The sequence below is a fragment of the Choristoneura fumiferana genome, chromosome Z, assembly GCF_025370935.1.
Source record: "Choristoneura fumiferana chromosome Z, NRCan_CFum_1, whole genome shotgun sequence".
Classification (NCBI taxonomy): domain Eukaryota; kingdom Metazoa; phylum Arthropoda; class Insecta; order Lepidoptera; family Tortricidae; genus Choristoneura; species Choristoneura fumiferana.
In genome coordinates this window covers 2,089,896-2,110,213 of record NC_133472.1, presented here as the reverse complement: position 1 = coordinate 2,110,213, position 20,318 = coordinate 2,089,896, and the positions used below count along the sequence as shown (strand labels likewise).

General features: G+C 35.9%; 1 protein-coding gene across 3 annotated transcripts in view; it reads right to left on the bottom strand.

Annotated features, from left to right (window-relative positions):
* Eip74EF (Ecdysone-induced protein E74) overlaps positions 1–20,318 on the bottom strand; it is a 321,891-nt gene that overhangs the window by 45,374 nt on the left and 256,199 nt on the right. For all 3 annotated transcript variants that reach the window (XM_074098101.1, XM_074098143.1, XM_074098216.1), the window contains one exon: positions 590–709. In XM_074098101.1, the coding sequence (XP_073954202.1) occupies positions 590–709 (120 nt within the window). The remainder of the gene's footprint in view (positions 1–589; positions 710–20,318) is intronic.

Genomic DNA, 20,318 nt, shown 5'->3' with positions numbered 1-20,318 from the left:
CGTTAGTACCAACAGTAAAAACTATTGAGATTTATTTCTTTTTTTAATTAGGATTTGAACTGTCAAATTGGTTTCATAAAATCCGAACAATCGAACGATCGGGCTGATGATTAATACATGTCGCATGGCGCCTACAACGTGTCGTACAATTTGAAGGGCAATAAATGTTCATACAACTGTATTTATTATGCTCCTCTAATTTTTTTTAATCTCCAAAGTGTAGACATGCACAATAGCCGAAGCGTTGCTTTTTGAGGTACATTTAATTTCAGACGATGGTGTACAACTTTGTTACGATGAAACTGAAACTGTTGAACAGACTGATTCGAGTACCGGGGCGGAACCTTGTAATAGTCAATTTCACTATGATTTTCTTGACGAAAGTAAAGGATGTCAACATGAAATTAGTAGCGGGAAGTTTTTACCCTTGTACATGATTCAGTTTGTGCGACGGTACACTTAAAGATAGCTATTCATCCTGCTAATTTTTGAACCGTGCAATATCAATCTTTAGAAAAGGACGGCAACTAATACCAGGCACGCTGCAAAATTGTATCCCATTGTCTAGAATTAGAGGAATGTTCTTTACCAGTGTTGGGCGCTGTGTAGAGGGGATGCCTGACGGCCTGTGCGGGCGCAAGTAGCCCGTGCAGCAACGCGCGGCCGAGTCCTCGCGCTCCAAGAGGCAATCCTGCGGGCTCTCCGTCCACTGTGGACAAGAAACGTTAAGCGTGAACTAAAAACAAAAACAAACTAAGCTAGTAAAAGAACTTTTTTGTCATGAGGTTAGAATACCACGTCCGATTACAAAAAATCGTAATCAAAATTTCAACATTTCCGTATTTCAGACGCGTTCGTGATAAAAGTAAAATTTTTGAGTTATCCAGAAAATTCCTGACGTTTGTTTTTCTAGCTAAATCGTAATGGTGAAATTTTAGTTTGAGTTAATAGAATTGGCAAAATACACGTAGTCCTTAAAGAGCCCTTGTAGCCTATTTGCCTCACTTGAGAGACTTATTTTTTCAATATCAATTTATATCAAGTGGAGGATGGAAGAAAATAGACTGAATATTATATCTTAATAAAATATGCTGTAAATTTCACTATAAACTTCTTAGATTTTGCCTCTTCGAGAAAGGCTTAACGATGGAAGGGGTACTTAAAGCTAATAGGCTTAAGTATTAATCTACAGAGACGTGATTGTTTTAGAATCAACGTGGATATCAAGTGTATAAAAGAGTATACTTATAGGTATAAAGGTCATTAAAGTAGAAACGTGAAAAGCGGATCTTTATAAAGGGTTTAGTTATACGGATGAAGTCTCCAATATCCATATATATACATCGCTGTTAGCTGTATAATTTTAGCTGACTTTAATACCTACTTAAAAGCAGACGTTCTCTATAAAGTCAGTCTGATCCTAATAAAATAATGTTTTAGTAAATGAAAACAAATTCTAAACTATCAGCTACCGTTGCCTAGGAACGCTATACCTACTATATAGATAGCCTGAAAACTAAAACAAATTGTGGAAAACAAGTTCACAGAGAAAATACTACTCTACTTCAACGATGCAAGGTCTATCGACTATCGAGGTTGTATAGAAACCCTGGATGAGGATACTCAGACGTTTACGTGACCTTGCGTCCCCAAAATTCACCTGTCTCTGTCTCTCTTTGACCCATGTGCGCATGTGCCGTAGAGCAGGACGCACGCTTTCCCTTTCACAGGTCGAAACGTCTAGACAAGATGTGAACTCTTAATGTCGTATGCAAAATGCGCTTACCCACACAAGCGGCCCGAATTCGGGGGTGTTTGGGAGTGCGGCATCAAATGTGGTAAGACCGATGTGTCAACCCATTACTAACTGCCGTACTTCAAGATGTTATTTACCTTTAGTTTGTAACATTGGTCAGTCACTATAAGGGCAGAGGTGTGAATGGTGTGATTTGAAAAGTATTATTTAGACAAAAAGTTAAATATGCAAACACATTTAATTGAAATAAATCTAGAGATATTTATTCAAACCACCTTTTTGACATCTTTACTCTGTTTTAGTAAATTCTCAACAAGTTTCAGAATATATACAGCGTTTTAGAACAAATCGCCCACGATATCCCGTTAAAGTTGTTTACGTGCTAGGATTCTAATTTAGCAAATCGAGGGTAGAATGGGACTAGCTGAGTGAGTAGAATAATTCAAGCTTCAGTGCATTGAACAGAGCTAGGGTCTGGATGTACTCTACGACCACTGTCGCCTCAAAACCTTTCCATTTCGATCACAAGCGATCTCCGTGTTTCGGTTGTCAAGCTAACACAAAATATATTACACAAAAAGTTTACATAAACTCAATAAACGTTGCATCTATGAATATGGGTTAAAGTTACTAGTCTTTCTCCGGTAACAAACGCTACGTTAAGATGGCAGTTACATGCAAAAATAAATTTTTAGAATAGGTATATTGCACATTAGATGTTAAAAGTTTCATTTTACACTGAGTTTAAGGTAAACTTTTAAGCAGAATATCATTTTTCTAATTTCTACTGGCTAAAATCCTGTCGTGTAAAAGTGCTCTCGTGAACATTTTCGTAACTTCTACCGTTTCCGCTTCAGCTAGGCTGAAGCGATCATTATTGTGACCAGCACGTTATCCGGATGTGCTACTCAGACCGGCGAAGTTCCTCAGATATTGCCGGTCAGCGACCTCAGATTTGCATTGTACCGTGTATTTTCATTTAAAAATACGGGTGCAGAAAAGCTACAGCTTTCAGGATAAATTGCTATGGTACGTACCTTAAAGGAACTTTTAAATAAGCTTATTTTTTAATCCGATGGACGCTGGTATTACATGATGAAATATTTATTTTTAATATTTATTAATTTTTATTTAATATTGTCCGGGTGAGCGGTTAGTTCCGAAGGAGTGTTGGTTGACGTCTCTCGATGAGAGCTAAAACATATATGTCGCTAGTGTCACTGTTTAAGTGACTAAGAAAAAGCAGGCTGAAATGTGTGGTGCATGGGAGAAATTTGTGTCTAGACTCCTGTCCAGTGGTGGTGTAGGGGTATGGCACGCGGCACGGAATGCTGATGCTGATGCTGACCTAGGTTTGATTCTGAGTGTTGGTTTCTTTTCTGGTTTTTTTCTGTGCATCCATGTTTCATTTTGTATTTTCGTTGGATTTCACGGGATGACCATAAAAGTACCAAATTTAGAGTTGAAATAAAAAAATACAAAAATACTATAAAAACCAATTTTAATGACGAAATATTTCTTATTTTGACCGTTTAATTTACACCGTAGGAAGCCCACACAGATCCGTAATGAGTTTCCTTGTCAAGCAATACGATATCTTTGACTTTTTCTGTGAAAACGGTCCACAGTATTCGCCAGCATTTTGGTAGTACGGTATCACTGGACAATGGAAACCAATTTCCAAACCAAGTAAAGCTTTTAAACTAATGACAGCGCTAACACTCGGAAAACTTCGTTTCCGGCTGTCACCATGTTTCTAGCCTGGTTTGCGTCTATTTTTGTCACAGTCTGTATCAATTACGTTTCAAATAATATTTGACCACAAACAGAATGGCGGCCATTGTTCGCTCCAATAACAGTTGTTGTTTTCTGCGGTTTTTCGTCAAATAATGAATGATGTTTTATACATTAGGATTACTTAAATGCACGCTTCGTTTTGGGAATGCATAACTATCATGTCTGTCTTGCCCGTCAGAATAGCTAGGCCCTAAATATACAACCAAGTATATTGGCATTGTTAGCTCGTCGGTAGTTGTACCCGAGAATTTTTGCGTTAATCCTACAAATCCTGCTTATATTATAAATGATAAAGTTTGTATGTATTGTAGTGCAAACAAAATAAAAATAGGAAGACGCATTACAAATTATGACATAATTTAATCGAATAAGTAATTTATTGGTCATTTTTGTATATATATTGTATTGTATTGTAAAACTCTTTATTGTACATAAAACACATGAAAATAACATAACACAGGATAATAAGATGTACAAAGGCGAACTTATCCCTTAAAGGGATCTCTTCCAGTTAACCTTTGAACGATTGACAGGATAACAGACACAAGAGTAGACACTACAAGTACAATGAAAAGGTAAAAGAACCGAAATTTAAATTAACTAACAAAAAAAAGTACACAAACTAATACATAATAATGAAGTCAATAAACTAATACATATCAAGACAAATAAACTACATGCAAAATACATATATATATATACACCGCATATACATAAAACAGAACATACAACACTGCCTCCTTAAGAATTTATAATGAACTTAAGCGATATATATTTAATAAATCAACTTATAATAATAACCAGAAGTGTAAACTGAAAAAGGAATCCCTCATGAAATATTGAATTTAATCTGGAATAACACAGGTTACTTCTTCTCCCGATATTCCCACGGGGAACCACTGGGCTCAGAGCCATGAAGTTTGGCATGGTTGTTTTTACTGCAACGTCAATGAAAGTGACGATGTCATTTTCGGGAGTCTAACGGGAATTTAGTAAAATCGCGGCATTTCAATTCAACTGTATGTAATAATAAGAAGAATAAGAAGCAGTGCATCGCCTCTCATCGTGGGTTCAGGCTCGCACCTCTGAAAATTCATGTAGTTACATTTGAAATTTACCACGAGCTTTGCGGTGAAGGAAAACATCGCTGCATGCGAAGCAATTCAATGGTGTGTGTGAAGTTCAATCCGCAAACTATTCTCATTCTGATGTGCGCAGTGGGACGCCCAGGCGTGCGTAGCCGCGGGTAAACGCTAGGGAAACTTATTTATGGCTGGATTTTTCTAATACATCACAGAAACCTTACTTGATTGATACATTGGCCCAAGACCACTATAAATATCAGGTTCTTAGCTTATTAAAACAAATAACCTATTTCAACCTTCATTGGACCTTGCAAAGCCTATTATTGTTGAGTTTCCGATTAGATATTGATTTCAGCTTTCAGGCTGGTAGCTAATAATTCAGTCTACTCCTAAGTACTAAGTTTCCATGGTAAACTAGAGTTTACTTGCGGCTTCGCACGCGTAAACTATTCGATCTGGTGGTAACAATTGAAATTCCGGGATTTTACAATATTCCCCTGGGAATTCCCAAAATTTATATCGTGGTCTTCACTGAGGTTGTGTTAAAAACTATTGTCTAAAATATCAACTCTAAACCCAGCCCAGCCAAAAGTAGCCACGTCCAGCTATCTACGTACCAAATTTGATCCAAATGCGTACAGCCGTTTTAGCGTCAAGGAGTAAAACACACACACACACACACAAACACACACTTTCGCATTTATTTTTTCATTATGTTGCCTAGATCCAGCATAAACGCGAACTTTACGAACATGAGAAGTGAAATATATTTTTTTAACTTTTAAATAAATAGTAACCATAGTAATTGTTCGCGATGGCTAACATTCAAACCGGTATAATTTAAAAAGTTTTAAGCCTTCTAATTTTCCATTCTGGTACGCAATTCAGTTTTTAACTGTTCCCAATATATTGCTGATAGAAAATCTGGTAATGCTTAACTAAATATTTATTGTAAAATGTTTCATAGCGCTAAAACTTAGTTACCTAACCATTCTAACCCCTGTATACTTTTTTAATCAAAGCTTCAATACTCTCGTACATGAACAATACAAAATGGCGGACATAATCCTTCTTTTGTCTATTAATTAATTTGAAAGTATATGAATATTATAAAGTTTAAAGTGAAAGTCGGGAGCCAGCCAGCTGTATTTAAATATTAACCAACTTGCATAACCTCCCCCCCCACCCTAGGGTGAATGCACTGGCTTATGACGGGGTGGTAGATAGGGAGGGATGTAAAGGTCTGGCCGAAAACTCGAAATTTGGCTTTAAAAATATGAAGGAGGAACTAACATATAATCAAACAAAGTTGTTGCAATGTTCACGAAGTTTACGTAGTTAAAAAAAGTGGCATTCTTTTTTGATGTCTACTGTGTACTTGTATCGGCGTATTTTTGTTGATATTAACTAATTATTGTTTAGTATATTGTTTTTGAGTGCCGTCGAGTACCTACCCAAAAATATTAAACTGACATAAGTATTTATAAGACATACATTTTACTACCTATGTTAAAAAGAGAAATTCGGATATGATGTTGATTAAATTGAGAATTTTGATTTCAAACACGGTATAATACATATATAAGTTTTAATGGCAAATCTTAACATAAACATAACTATCTAGTTAATATTTAACCGACTTCAAAAAAAGTAGGAAGTTCTCAATTCATCGGAATATTTATTGTTCAATAAATTTCAACATATCTTTCTTTTTCTTTACATTTTAATAATATGTGTGACTAAAAAAACTCTGTATTAACTTCTAGAGTTCTCAGACTAAAAAATGTATCTAATACTTGGAACAGACGAATTTGCTTAAAGCGCAGCACTATGGAAATGGAACCAAATAGCATTCTAGAATGGAGGACTCGTTGCTTTAGCACGGGGCAATGTACGTTTAGCTACAGCACCTGAGGGTATGTTCGGAGCAACCCTCTCACCCTTTGCCGTTTTGTCTATGTACATTATTTACTGTGTCTATGTACTTTACAATCTATATGCTTTCCATTGAACGGTCGAGGTTGCCTTTTCTACCCAGTTTTATGTTTACGTCATTTTTAAACTCCCAATTACGAACAAAACAGGCAGATTTTCGTAAATGAGAACGAAATATGCTTTTTTTTCTACTTTTATCAAGCCCTGAGCTTTAAAAAGTTTTTGTTAAACATTTTTTAGACAGACAAGGTGAAGTTTCATTCTAAAACTATAGTTTAACATATTAAAGCCTAATCAGTGTTCATAACGCTTTTCATAAGGCAGCTTTTCCTTTTATTTTTATTCGGTTCTCAGTTAATAATGGCCAGTATGAAATTGAAACAAATCAGCAACACAGACCATAATAAATACGGTAGTTGCTTTTCAATTTTGAAAACAGTATTCAATTTTCCGTATCTAGGTACAACTTGCATTCACTGGCATGTAATTGGTTGCATTTTGTCCACGTTCGATATCGATCCGATTTAAAATAAGCTTCAACGGTCATCGGACTCTTTGTGGCGCTTGAATAAATGAGTAAAAAAACACGGGAAGCGATTCTTGGTTTTCAAACTTGGAAATAGCAGAATTTCCAGCCAGTGACTACCCTCGAACACTAAATGATGACTTGGCAACGGTAAAACCTTTTTTTTTTAATATTTGATAGCCAAATGCTATAAATATTTACAGTTTTACTAGTTATTAGCCTGCAGTTATTAATCTTAGGAATAAATTTTCAGATCCATACAGCTTCATCTTTCAAATTTATTTTCTCTTTTGTGTAATAACGTACTTTAAATGCACATTTGAAAGACATAAATGCAAATGTCACATTGAGTATAAAGTAGGTAATTATTTAAAAAAAATGCAAAATAAATATTAGTGCACACACAAAAATAATTTAAAGAACATGGAAGCGCAAATTGACAGTGACTGGTCCAAAATTATTTAAAAGTAAATCTTGTCGTAAAATCATAACATAACGGAAGTTTTGGCTCCAGTTTCGTGTAATTACGTTTATTTTTAGTTTGACATGTCATTTCAGTATATAAAAGTAAATTTACATATTAATTTCAAAAATAGAATGTCATCGTAACGTCTGTTACCTAAGTGCAATGAATGATTTTGTTCTATGTTTGAATTGAGGGTCAGTTTTTTTTACTTTGTGACTACTTATAGACATTTTCTTGACTTTTTTCAAGAGCCAAACATGTAAGAAACCTAGAAAGTCGACGAAGGTAGTACATTGGAAAATTATAAAGTTAAAATAAGTACGTCAGTCAGTACAGTACATAGAGAGTTTCTGTATACCTAGGTATATGACAATAACTCGTCTAGCCAACTCAATAGGTACCTATCTCTACTCCGTGGATCCAGTTTATGTAGCGTAGTTAAACAAGACATCCTTATCTCACCAAAGATGTAAGAAAAAGACAAAGTAGCGTTCTATTTTGAATTATTTAGAACTTTTTACAACACATCAAATTTAATTGAGCGTGCAAAATATTTTGTCCTTGTTCTTTTCAATAAGGCTATAGATAAAGTTTTATATTTTTTAAATGAGCCGAAGCGTGCTCGAAAACAAACTATTTAATACTGGGCATTGAAAAAGACCGCCAACAAGGAAGTGGGTAATGTGTAATTTTTTTTAAACGGTTACGTCAATGGGAGAGTGGTGCAAGAGACGAGAGTTTTGCTGAATGTTATATTGGCAACACTGATGTAGGATTTAAGTTGGTAGTTTTTGTTATATTTTAATATTATTTCGAAAGGAACGGTGCTCTATAATTAAATTACCGAATTCACTTTGATGACATTATAACATTTTTAGGGGTTTCACAAAATTTTAGTATTACTTTTGAAATAACCTATGTGTTTAGTAAATTTTCATATAGAATTATCGTCTCCAGAATAACGTTACGGTAAAATAATTATCTAAGCTTGTGCTCATAATAAAGACGATTTACAATCAAAGAAAACCCATCCTAAAGACAAACACAATAAAGTCGGCTTAATAACAAAAATCTCAAACGAGATGAGTGACGGACGCCACAGCAGCAGTAGCATCCGGGAAGTCATTACAACAATCAACCAGGTTAAAGACCTCTGCTGTCAATACAGTAGTATGAGAACAGAGATCCAGCTTGACTGGTCAAAGTACCCAGATTCTAAGAGCTCTGGTCTTAAGTTATTGGTGTAAGACGAGGGCTCTCGCTACAATGGCACTTTCTGCCAAATATTCTTGTTTTGTTGCTAAGGTGAATAATATCTACGTTAATAACATTTATCTGTATTTTGATCGTTTCAAAAAAGGTTATCAATTCGACCCTTGTATATTTCAAAGTCACAGTCAAAATATCTTTATTCAGTTTAGACTGTTACAAGCATTTATATAGTAGTGGTAGAACTCATTTTATACAAGTACATACATTATATTGAGAGCTAAGGTACTTAACAATCAAATATTTAGGCGAAAAACTAATTTGGATTCGTTCTGAAATTACACACTAATTATTGTTTGTAATATACCTGACGTAATCCTAATCTTATGCCCCAAGGAACTAAGTCCAAATCTAAAAGATAATGAAGATATATAAAACCTTGTGACAGTGGGGCTTTGGAGGTATACCAAGAATTCTAGTACCTACCGAGTGCCTTGAATTTCATATACAATAGTCTAGACATTTGCTAGACCAAATTTGCATGACTTTTATCAGTTTTCTTAAGGATAATACACGTGTAGTTCTTATTACAATAACGTCAAAAATACAGAGCAGGAAAAAATATAATTTAAATATTATCAGATGACCCTCGTGCTGGCATAAAAAACTCAAAGAAAAAGAAATTGGAACGTGGAGACCATAGACACGAGGCAAATTAGAATTACAAAAAAAAATGAACGCGAATTCTAAATGCGCTTTGCAAAATGTCGTCTGCTGCACGTGGAACTGATTTTAAGCAATTTGATTTAGCTTCTGCGTACTGTGTTTTTTTAATAATCTTTAATTGGCTTAATTAATTATCTCAAAATAATCTTAACATTGACTTTCCACCTAGGACGAACGCAGCAAATTACGTAACAGTGACAGTGCTGGAGGACAATATGCTTCCAAACGTACGTTGTATTTCCAGCTGATGAACTGATAGAGCATAGCTTGTATCGTGAACTATCCCATCAGCATCCTCAAGTACTGGTGATTCCTTGGCCTGCGAAATCGGCTGATCGAACCCCATAGAAAAACTATGAGGTTTGATGGTGCAGCGGTGGATAATAACAACCAGAGAACTAGGGCAGCTGTCGTTGAGTATTGCCGAAATGTTTGGAAGGGTATCAGAGGACGGGCGCGAGAGCTTATTAGCTCAATGCCAACACGACTACAATCCGTGATTGATGCGCATGGCGGATACGTATACTGGTGTATTATGATTAAGTTTTACATAAATATTTGTTTCCGTGATGGCTGATGACTCATTTATTTCAATTCTGTAAAAATCAATACAAAATATGGACATAACAAGACTATCTATTTTTATTAGCTGACCTGTCGCACACAATCAGTCCGATTAACCTGTTATTGTCAACGTAATGTTTCTATTCCGTTTGAAATCTAACTCTGACAGGACTGGTAAATTTGTCTTGGTGTAAGCAAGAGACTTTTAGGTGACGATCTCTTCTTACCTCGATTGTACATCCTAATACTTTTATAATGACCAATTTTTGTGTACAAGTATTATTTATTTCGAGGATCTCGGAAACAGCTCTTTTGATTTGGTTGTCTTGGCTATGTACCTAGGAAGTTTCTTAGGGGAAAAAATGGTCTAGCTTGGTCTTGTCTCTGGAAAACGCGTATTGTCGAGTTTTAGCGCATGCCAAAGCTCGGTAGCACAGGTTTGTATAGTAAAATGTGTCTTACGCAACGACCCTAATTCATCTACTTGCCTTGTAAAAGTGTTTCACCTATTTTTAATTATTTGCATTTCTAATTTGAAATCGCAACAGATTAAAAAGCCGCGACACAAGATGGCGCCAGGAAAAGCGCGGGCACTTTCCCTCGCGGGAAACTGAGGAAAGTTGCTCTGTGAAAATGAAACCGCGTGATTATACTGATAACACGTTCTAGCACGCACTAGGTCTCTCAAGCGTGCGCTTCGCGGTCAATTCGCTGTCAAGATCGATATTTTATACGGCAACACCGTCGGTGCTAGTTTTCATGCTCATTACGGACATTGCTATCCAAATAAAATGCGCATTCAGCTTAGTCGCTCAAGCCATAGAGAAAAAAAAACAATTTTAATTTTTTTTTAAACGTCATGTGTCTAGGCTTGTTCACGATTATTTTCTTTTGTGCCAGCGTTAAAAAAATTAAATGAAAAAATGGCGCTTGTATCGATTTTGCTTTAAAGCAATCAAAATCTATATTAGAATTATACGTTTACTGATAGGTTAGAATTAGCATACGGTTTCAAGTGCTAGCCGCATTGTACTGAGTTAATTCGAATAGGCTCTTATAACATTCTAACTTAGTTAGAATGTGTGTACGTGACTGGATAGTAAATGCGGTCATGACAAAACCACAGGAAGGGGTTATAGCTTTGTATTTTAGTTAGTAATAAGAATATTTGCGCTAATCCTGTAGGCAAAATCACTACTTACAGAACACGTCATTACTGGTTACTTTATAAATGACACTGACGTTTATTTCTCATTACTTGATGTGATAGTACACATTAACAATTGTCCGACACGACCATTTCTTTTTTAATTATTTATTTAAGCCTGCTGGAAGGAAAAGTAAAGGAAGAGGCTGAGGAAAGCCAAGATTGACCTCTTTGACCAGGTGAAGGAAATTTTGGGTGTCGTGTCATAAGGAAGCCAAAGTGAAATAGTCAGGAAGTATAAGCTAGTTTAGAATTGATTTATGGATGAAAGTAGGACCGTCAGTCAAATAAGTGGTCTATCAATTTTTAAACAAGTTCCTATCAAATGAGTATGTCGCTAAAGTCGAACTTTCAAGTTGACAGACACGTCTATTTGACATTATTGTTTTATGACATGCAAATGATAATAATCTTTGATTGATTTTGTCCGTTTATATTAAAATTATAATTAAGTTAAGGTTGCCTACAAGAGAACGCTCTGAAGCAATAAGGCCGCTCTTTGGCTAGTAAACTTGTCTCTTATGTACCATCATGCATCTCTGTTTTCTGTATGTAGGTACTGCTTACTTATATCCTGCTCTCATCTTGGAAAAAGGCGGTATCTAAAAAAACACTAAGTTATTTACATATAACATCTGATGCAGAATGGTATAATGAAGCTCAAATTTTTTTTTAGATACCGTCTTTTCCCTTAGGGGGGCAATATATGGTGGTGTATAAAGAGTCATTGTTTTGTATAGGTACTTAGTTTGTTTTGTCAATATGACATTTAGTATAAGTTCAGTCAGAAATCCTCGTTTACTAGGAAAGTAATTCATACTACTGAAATAAGGTGTACACAGGTTTTCCCGTATGAGTCAGAGATTACATAAGCCATTATGTGATATTTTTTACATAAAGCGTGGCTTTACGAGTGCCACAAAATCTGTATGAATGGCTGCTGAACCACGGTTAATTTATAATAATATATATAATTTTATTTTCACATAGTTTTATCATAGGCTGGAAACGGGTTTAAATTGGATGGTCGAATATTTATTGTTCTAACATTGTAACTAGTATGTCGATCGCTTGTTTCGCGTAATTTAACCATTGAGGAAAATAATAAATTAAGTTCAACCCTACTACTTTACTTACACTTACTAAGTAAGATAATATGGAAAACATTACTACAAGCAATCATTCGACGAAACGATAATTGGGAGAAAAAAATATTCGATAAAAAACATTTTTTGATACAAAGATTTAGAAAAGTGTCACGTTACGCTTTTAGGACGAGTAGGGGGCGGTAAGAGCTTTTACTGTTGATTAAGATAGATGCACGTAGACTGCGCTTTGTTTGTGTGCGTAAACCTTTCTGCTAAACTAAGCTGCACGGTTGAGTGCGCTCGCGCAAGTGGGTCGCCTTCGAAGGGCGTGCATCCTACGCTGCATCCGCATAATAAATACCACAAAGCGTCTTTACTTTTAAGTTTTTCGTGAAAACTGAGCCTAAAAATGTCTTTTTATATCACATTTAAACCGGAACACAGAAAAATCAGAAAGTATAAGGCTGGGAGATGGATCCAAATTTCGTGCAAATACAATAGTCCAAACTATTATGCCATATAAAAATCGGCGATACTAATGTTCTGCTATTTAATATTCTGCAGAGGTATATTCGGCGATCAGAGTGTTCTGCTATTTGATATTCTGAGAAATGACTATTATTCGAACTGATAATTATGCAAAGTCGAAAGTATCATTCGGCTAAAAAAATATGAGATAACTGTTATGCGAAGTGTATTTCGTTGTACCTATACTTACTTGTTTTTTTAGCATTAGAAAAAGGGTAAACAATCTTGACGAGTCTTTTATTGAAAAACGTTTTTTAAAAAACAGTTAATATTACTTATGATAACAAAATAATTTAAATGATCATTAAGTATATCCTTCCTAATTGTTAATATTTGGCTGTGACTTATTTTTCAAAAGTGTTTTTCAATAAAAAGACATCAAGATCGCTTACCTTCTTTATAATGCTGAAAAAAACCGGCGAAGAGCGTGTCGGACACGCCCAAAATAGGGTTCCGTAGCCATTACGAAAAAAAAAAAGTAATATTATGGTGCGTTATAACTTTTTTGATTCAGTGATTTGTTTGCAAAATAATGAGCGTCCCCCCCCCTCTAAAATCTTAACCGGTGAGTGAAAAATTTTGAAAAAATTCAGGATGGTAGTAAGTATATCAAACTTACATCGAAAACTAGAACGGTTAAATTTTCTTCAGAATTATTAGTAGTTTAAGAGTAAATAGCAGCCTTCAGTATAAAATATACCTAAACTTGGAATATTCCGTACAAAATATTACTTAATTTTTTCGTAATGGCTACGGAACCCTATTTCGGGCGTGTCCGCCACGCTCTTGGCCGGTTTTTTTTACACCGCATAGGTAATGATGGGTCAAAGTTACTTGCTCGTAAACAATTAAGTTGTTTACATAGCACACGTAACGAATTAGCGTACCAGCGACAAGGTCGCTGAAAGCGGCCCAAAAACCAACGAACCACGGCCTTTCGAACATGACTAATAGATAATCGATTGCGACATCGACATTTGAAATTGGAATCGATTGAAGTTTAGAATGCACGGGATTTTTCCAGCCAGCAGTTTTTACTTCAGGATTATAGGGGTGTACCTACATGTAAAAAACTTAAGATAATTCGACGTTCCATATTCGAAAAATTAAGTAATTCCGTGCACAACCTACATACAACGAAAGGTCATCTTCTTAAGTTTTTTTACCTAGTACTTGTTTTTAATAATAAATAATGGTGTAAACAATTAAAAATCAGTATCATAACACTATCGTCCATTGATAACACGCGATATTTTACTATCACGACTGTAACAAGCATAATAGTAATAGGGACAAGGCTACAGATATGTGCTGTTAACAAATTACACGTGTAACGTTGCAACACGGCTTAAATCCCTGTTTGGCCTTATTTAAAAGAAAACAACAACTGCCTACCTACATTCATAAACAATCTAAATTCACTTCATCATATCGTATCTGTTTGTATGGAACGCTCTAGAAACATATTAACATTTGAACAGTTGTTATTTTTCTTGTTTTTAATAGAAGATATCATTCAATATGTCAAAAGGTTACTGCTACTTAATTGGAAAATAATACCGGTAACGATATCCAATATCTACTCTGTGGTCTATAAACTGGGAAACCGTAAACGCGCCGGCTACGTCACTGCACTGCGAAAGTGAGATTTCCAGCGATGCACTGCGCTCCCTTGACCCAGTTGCGCGGCTGTGTGCGTGCGCTCTACGTGTCTATGGTTTCGGTTTTGTTTACGTTGGTAGCACTGTCGCTATTAATTTTGTATCTGTTGAATGCGGCTTCCGTTCCAAATTAGAAATCTCTCAGGTGCCAGGGCAGGGAGCCTCACGAGATTTGTATTTAGAACGTGTCAGCAAAGAGCATTTCTATTTAAAAAAAATATCTGAAATGATTGAGTTTTCTTGCGGATGCGACGCGCAATTTTTTGTCAGACTCACTGTACTCATGGACATTAGTTAACTTTAATTGGCATTAAACTTTGTCCGCTTCCAATTTGTGTGTAGTAAATTCATAGTAGTGGACAATTAAATATTTATCAGCTACTGTAATTAAACACTTGATGGGAGATTACGGCAACACCAATAATTTTTATTTTATGCAAGCAGTCTTCATGCATTTGCGTTTATTTTTCGTGTTTAAGTGGTAGGTATATATGTAGTTAACTGATTCAAACGATATATTCTTTAGCATAAAGCATTTATATGTTCTTGTCGATGTAATAACATAATTTAAGATTACACAATGGCAAAGGAAGTCACAGCAAAAGTGCATTTGTTGACATTAAAACAGCAAAAATTTCCGCAAATCGACTGGACCGGATACGATAAAAGGCGGTGTGGGCTGTATTGAACTTTGCATTGAAATAGTTGCAAGTTGAAGTTAACTGTGACATAACTGCTCTAGTTTCGACTCGACACTGTTATGTCTAATGGTTACGATTGTATTTTGTTTTAGATAAACTGCCGCCGTCACTAATGCCAATTAAAGCATTCCAATAAGGTACATACCTACTTAACATATTTTTAGTCAAATTAAGTCAGAGGGCATCGTCTTAATGCAGATATTATGTAAAGTTAGTATAAATGACTAGTGTTTACCCGCGGCTTCGCACACGTAAATCATTAGCAGCTGTATTGAAATTTTGGGATTATAAAAATTCCCGTCGGAATTCCCGTAAACTAAATCGCGGTTTTCATTGACGTTAGTTAGGTAAATTAAAAACAATCATGTCAAATTTTATGACTCTAAGCCCGGCTGTTGTTTTGAGATTTTATATCTATCCCGTGGGAATATCGGGATAAAAAGTAGCCTATGAAATATTCCAGATGTCCAGCTATCTACATACCAAATTTCATCGAAATCCGTCCAGCCACTTCAGCGTGAAGGAGTAACAAACATACACACTCACTCACTCACTCACTCACTCACAAACTTTCGCATTTATAATATTAGTAGAATTATCACTTTTATAGTATTTTTTTCCAACGATTCCTTGTTTCCCATAAATAGATACAAATAATTTCAGCTTGACAAGTGACAACCAAAGAAATAAGGCGGCATATTTTTTTCACCCAACGAATGACATAATTCGATCGAGTCAAAAAACCGGTAAAGTGTAAAACCGGAAACGATTGCCAATATCTGAATGCAGGTGGGTGAGAGTAGGTCATAGCGCGTACAAAGGAGTTGGCTTTCAAAAGGACTTGCATATTTCTACATCGATGGCGGTAAAATTTCTACCATAATTATTAAAAAATATAATTAGGTTGGGCGTGCCATTAAAATGATCGTAACTGAGTTCTGAGTGTTTTTGAATACCCACTTGCGCATCGAGATTAAGCGTTAGAACGAAATTGATTTAATAGCAATTACATGGGCTTTTATAATTTTGGGCGTACGTACAATTTAAAAAGTTATGTTACTTATAGCTTTGTGCGCTGAGAATTTCGATTCTCGGGTGACATGCCCACGCGTTGGAGGGGGAAGTAGCGATTCTTAATTTAATAATAATTCATCTTTATTACCTACGAAGAAATTTATTTTCCGTTTTGTACTTAATATCCCCTATTTTCCTGTGTTTCCTGAACACTACAATTTGGCCGCCTTCAAGTCTAGGGTGAATGAGCATTTACTAGGCAAGCGTGCTCCATCGTAGGCCTCATCCTCGCTTTCCATCAGGCGTGATTGTGGCCAAACGCAAGCCTAGTTAAAAAAAAATCTGGAAATTCTAATAATATAGACACTTTTAGAGATTACTTTGAAAAAAATTGACAAAGCAATTAGAATCTAATTGTTTCGAGAATAAAGTCAAACTGCCGTCAAATTGCCATGGTGTAAAACAATAGAAAAACAAAAGAATTTTGACTCTGTTACATTGTCATAGATTTCTAACTCCCTTGAACTTATTGTGTACATTCTACTGCAGATTGGGCCGCACGAGGTTATCTTTAAAGAGTCTAAATCCTGAGATATGGCATGGTAATCTTACAGTCTAATCTTACAGCGCCATCTAGCGCGCAGCGGCCACATCGCGTCGTAATTGTTTTTAGTTAGGTCCGCGAGGTCAAATATGTTCTAATACCGTTAAGTAATCACAAACAAACAGGAAAACAGTCGGCCATTCATGTTAAACGCGTCATGAATGGAGAAATGACTCCCAGATACATGATTCAGAGTAAAAACCTGTTTGTTTTAAATAAGTTTTGTAATATCGGACGGGGAATAAAGTTGCGTCGCCTAAATTATAAAATACCTTTTCACTTCTCATGCGCGTAAAGTTGGTGTTTATGCTGGATCTAGGCGACTAAAATGACTTTTTATGCACTAGTGCATAAAATAAAGTCTTCGTCTAAGACCAAGGTAATTAGGTGTCAACAGCCACAAACAAAGAAGTTTCTTTATACTTTTTTAGTACATTTTTTATTTATATAAAACTAAAAATCAATCAAATCAATCAAAATAAATCACTTAAACTAAAAAAAATATAATTATATAGTAATGCATGAAAAATAAAATTTAGGTACGTAGTGAGTGAACAATTGTTTTCACTGTTGCTATTTCATTTCCTCGCCATCGAAGTGAAAAGCAGAGTGTAAAACTCGAGCATTATATCCATTTTCCCCTCGACGTGTCTATCCACCCTCGCCGTACCGGCTCGGGTAGCTATATGAACGTCTTGGGTAAAATGGCTCGTTATATGCTCTTGTTGTACAATCTACTATAGTAAGTACAGTCACTTTTGTAAATATCTGGCACGTGCTACCGGCTCTACAAATAGAGTCGTGTCAGATATTTATGCACGCTTTCTTGTGTCAGATTTTGGTGCTGGTGACTGTACATGTCACTTGCGTTTGAGACTCATGAAGACGGATTCGATTTGTAGCATTCGAACATGGCGGATGTAGACGATATTTAATTTTGGTATTTCTGCTTCTTTGGCTAGTTGAAGTGTAATTTTGATAGTGTTTTATGCGGCGATTAACCTTAACAGTGAACAGTGATCACAAAATTCTATATTGCTCTCGTGTCTGACATTTTTTAATGCGCAAGTTGTCTCCGCGTGGTTTCTGGAATTTTGCTATCAAGTTGCAAAAACTACAATCACCGTACAAAGTGAATAAGAAGAATATATTTATCTTTAATTCAACTGACATTGGCCCAAGCCTTATGGCCGCCATTAAGAGGAATAAATAAATAACCCATGAAGACTATTCACAGAGACCAAAAAGCCGAATGTCAAAAATAATCATCATTATCATCAGCTGAAAAATGTTCACTAAGCTGTTGGACATAGGCCTTCCCCAAAGCTCGCTAAAATGACCGCCGCTCCGATGCATCCATCAGACTTTTGCGCCTTTATCTTTTTGTCTAGAGCACTCGGAATCACAACTATTTCTACCACTTCTTTCTGTCTCATGCTGTGGGATGATCGTAGAAAGAGATGGTGAATGTTGTTGCGGGTTTTGGAGCTAATCGCAGATACCTACCTACCCTCCTTTTAGTTATCTTATCAATCTCAATAAACAAATGACTATGAAGGAAGGTACTAAAAAATTCGCCGGTTGGTAAACACGTCGGGAATTGTCACATGTTGTGGTAAACAACATATGGAAGACAATCGCGTCCTGCCGCTTGTTTGTTTACGCGCACGCGCCGGTATTTTACGACTTCCGAGCCAAAATGGCGGCCAGGATGCGACAGCATCACGGCAGACGCTATCGACTGAGTCCATCAAAATCTATAACCATAAAAGAGTTATGACTGTGTGAAACGCTGGAGGTGTTGAGGCAGTCATATGCCTGTTTACATAACATAACAATAAACAAAAAATAACATAGGTACCATAGTGGAGCTGAGCTCTAAGGGATTTTCAAAATTCCCAAGGGGATAAAACTACTTAGAGAGAGAGAGAGAGAGATACGTTAGGAAGAAATAATTATTAAAAAAATAATATTCAACGAAAGCTGCAGGTTTTTCTCAAAGCTATTGTGTAATTTTATATCATTATTATCAATTATAATGGCAATTGCGGATAAAATCATGAACCGGGTAGATAAGTCTATATTGAAAATGAAAGCTTTTTGTTCTACTTATTATTTCAAAATACACTTCTAATTAATTATCTTTATAAGACAATATTTTTTTACGCTTGACGCCTTTTGTTCGGATCCAATACGCTATCTGTGGTTTCCGGCCAGCGTCGATTAGCGCGAGATCTTAGACGACATTGACATAGTTACCGGTTTCGTAACGTTACCGATTGTCTGTGGAGCCGTCTTTTTCTCGAACCCGAATAGCTTGATTTAAAAAAAAACAACCGCGGTTTCGAATTCGCTCTTTGAAGTTTGCGTTCCATATTCGAATGGTTTAATAAAAAACAAATGAGCACCAGAATGTTACATTAAGTAAATGCATTTCGCGTTCCATATTTGAATTGCTCGACTAAAAATAAATAAGAGCAATATTTCGAAGAATTTTCTTGTAGCACAAATCTCAAGCAATTACGAAATCGTGATTATTTTAGCGATTTTATTTAATCAAGTTAGGTTATTGTGATGTTTAAAATATCATTTTTAGTACCACCATTTCGGCAGACCCTTAATTTATATAATTCTGTGGCCTTCCAACATCCGCATCTAAAAATGTTGCCAGTTACATTTTATTCATCTGTCGGCGGACATTGCAACACTGAGGTTTTAAAAACAGGAAATCGTTTATTAAGAAACGTTCGCCGGTAATCTTGGTAGGTACTCGGACTTTCCTGTAGTTTGGGTTAAGTTTGACAATCAAAAAAAACATTTGTACAACTTTTTTAATATTTGAGAGACACAACCATTAGGTATATATGTCCTGGCCTGGACTTACGAGTACGTTTTTGTGTGTGATTAGTGTGCTTATGTAATCCATACGGAAATATCATTGATATGTATACACTTATTCGTCTGCCCGTCACTATATAGGTGGCGTCATAAAAACGCTAGAATCGATTTTCGGAACCATATCATTCGAAAATACCATTCGAAACTGGTGGAACGTCCTGAATCCCTACTAATATTATAAATGCGAAAGTAACTCTGTCTGTCTGTCTGTCTGTCTGTCTGTCTGTCTGTCTGTTACGCTTTCACGTCGAAACCACTGAACCGATTTTGATGAAATTTGGTATATAGATATTTTGAACCCCAAGGATCAACATAGGATACCTTTTATTCCGGTAGAGGGCGCCACCGCGCGATAACCTAGATCCGCGCAGACGAAGTCGCGGGCTTAAGCTAGTTTCAAATAAGAGCAAAACAAAAATAATTTGTTGTTCTGCTCAAATTTTTCTTTTAGCCGTGGTGTAGGCCGGCTTTTGGAAAATTTTCGTGGTTTTTTTTTTGGGAACAACACGATATGAAATGTAAAAGGCTACGAAAATAAGTTCTTTATTTGAAG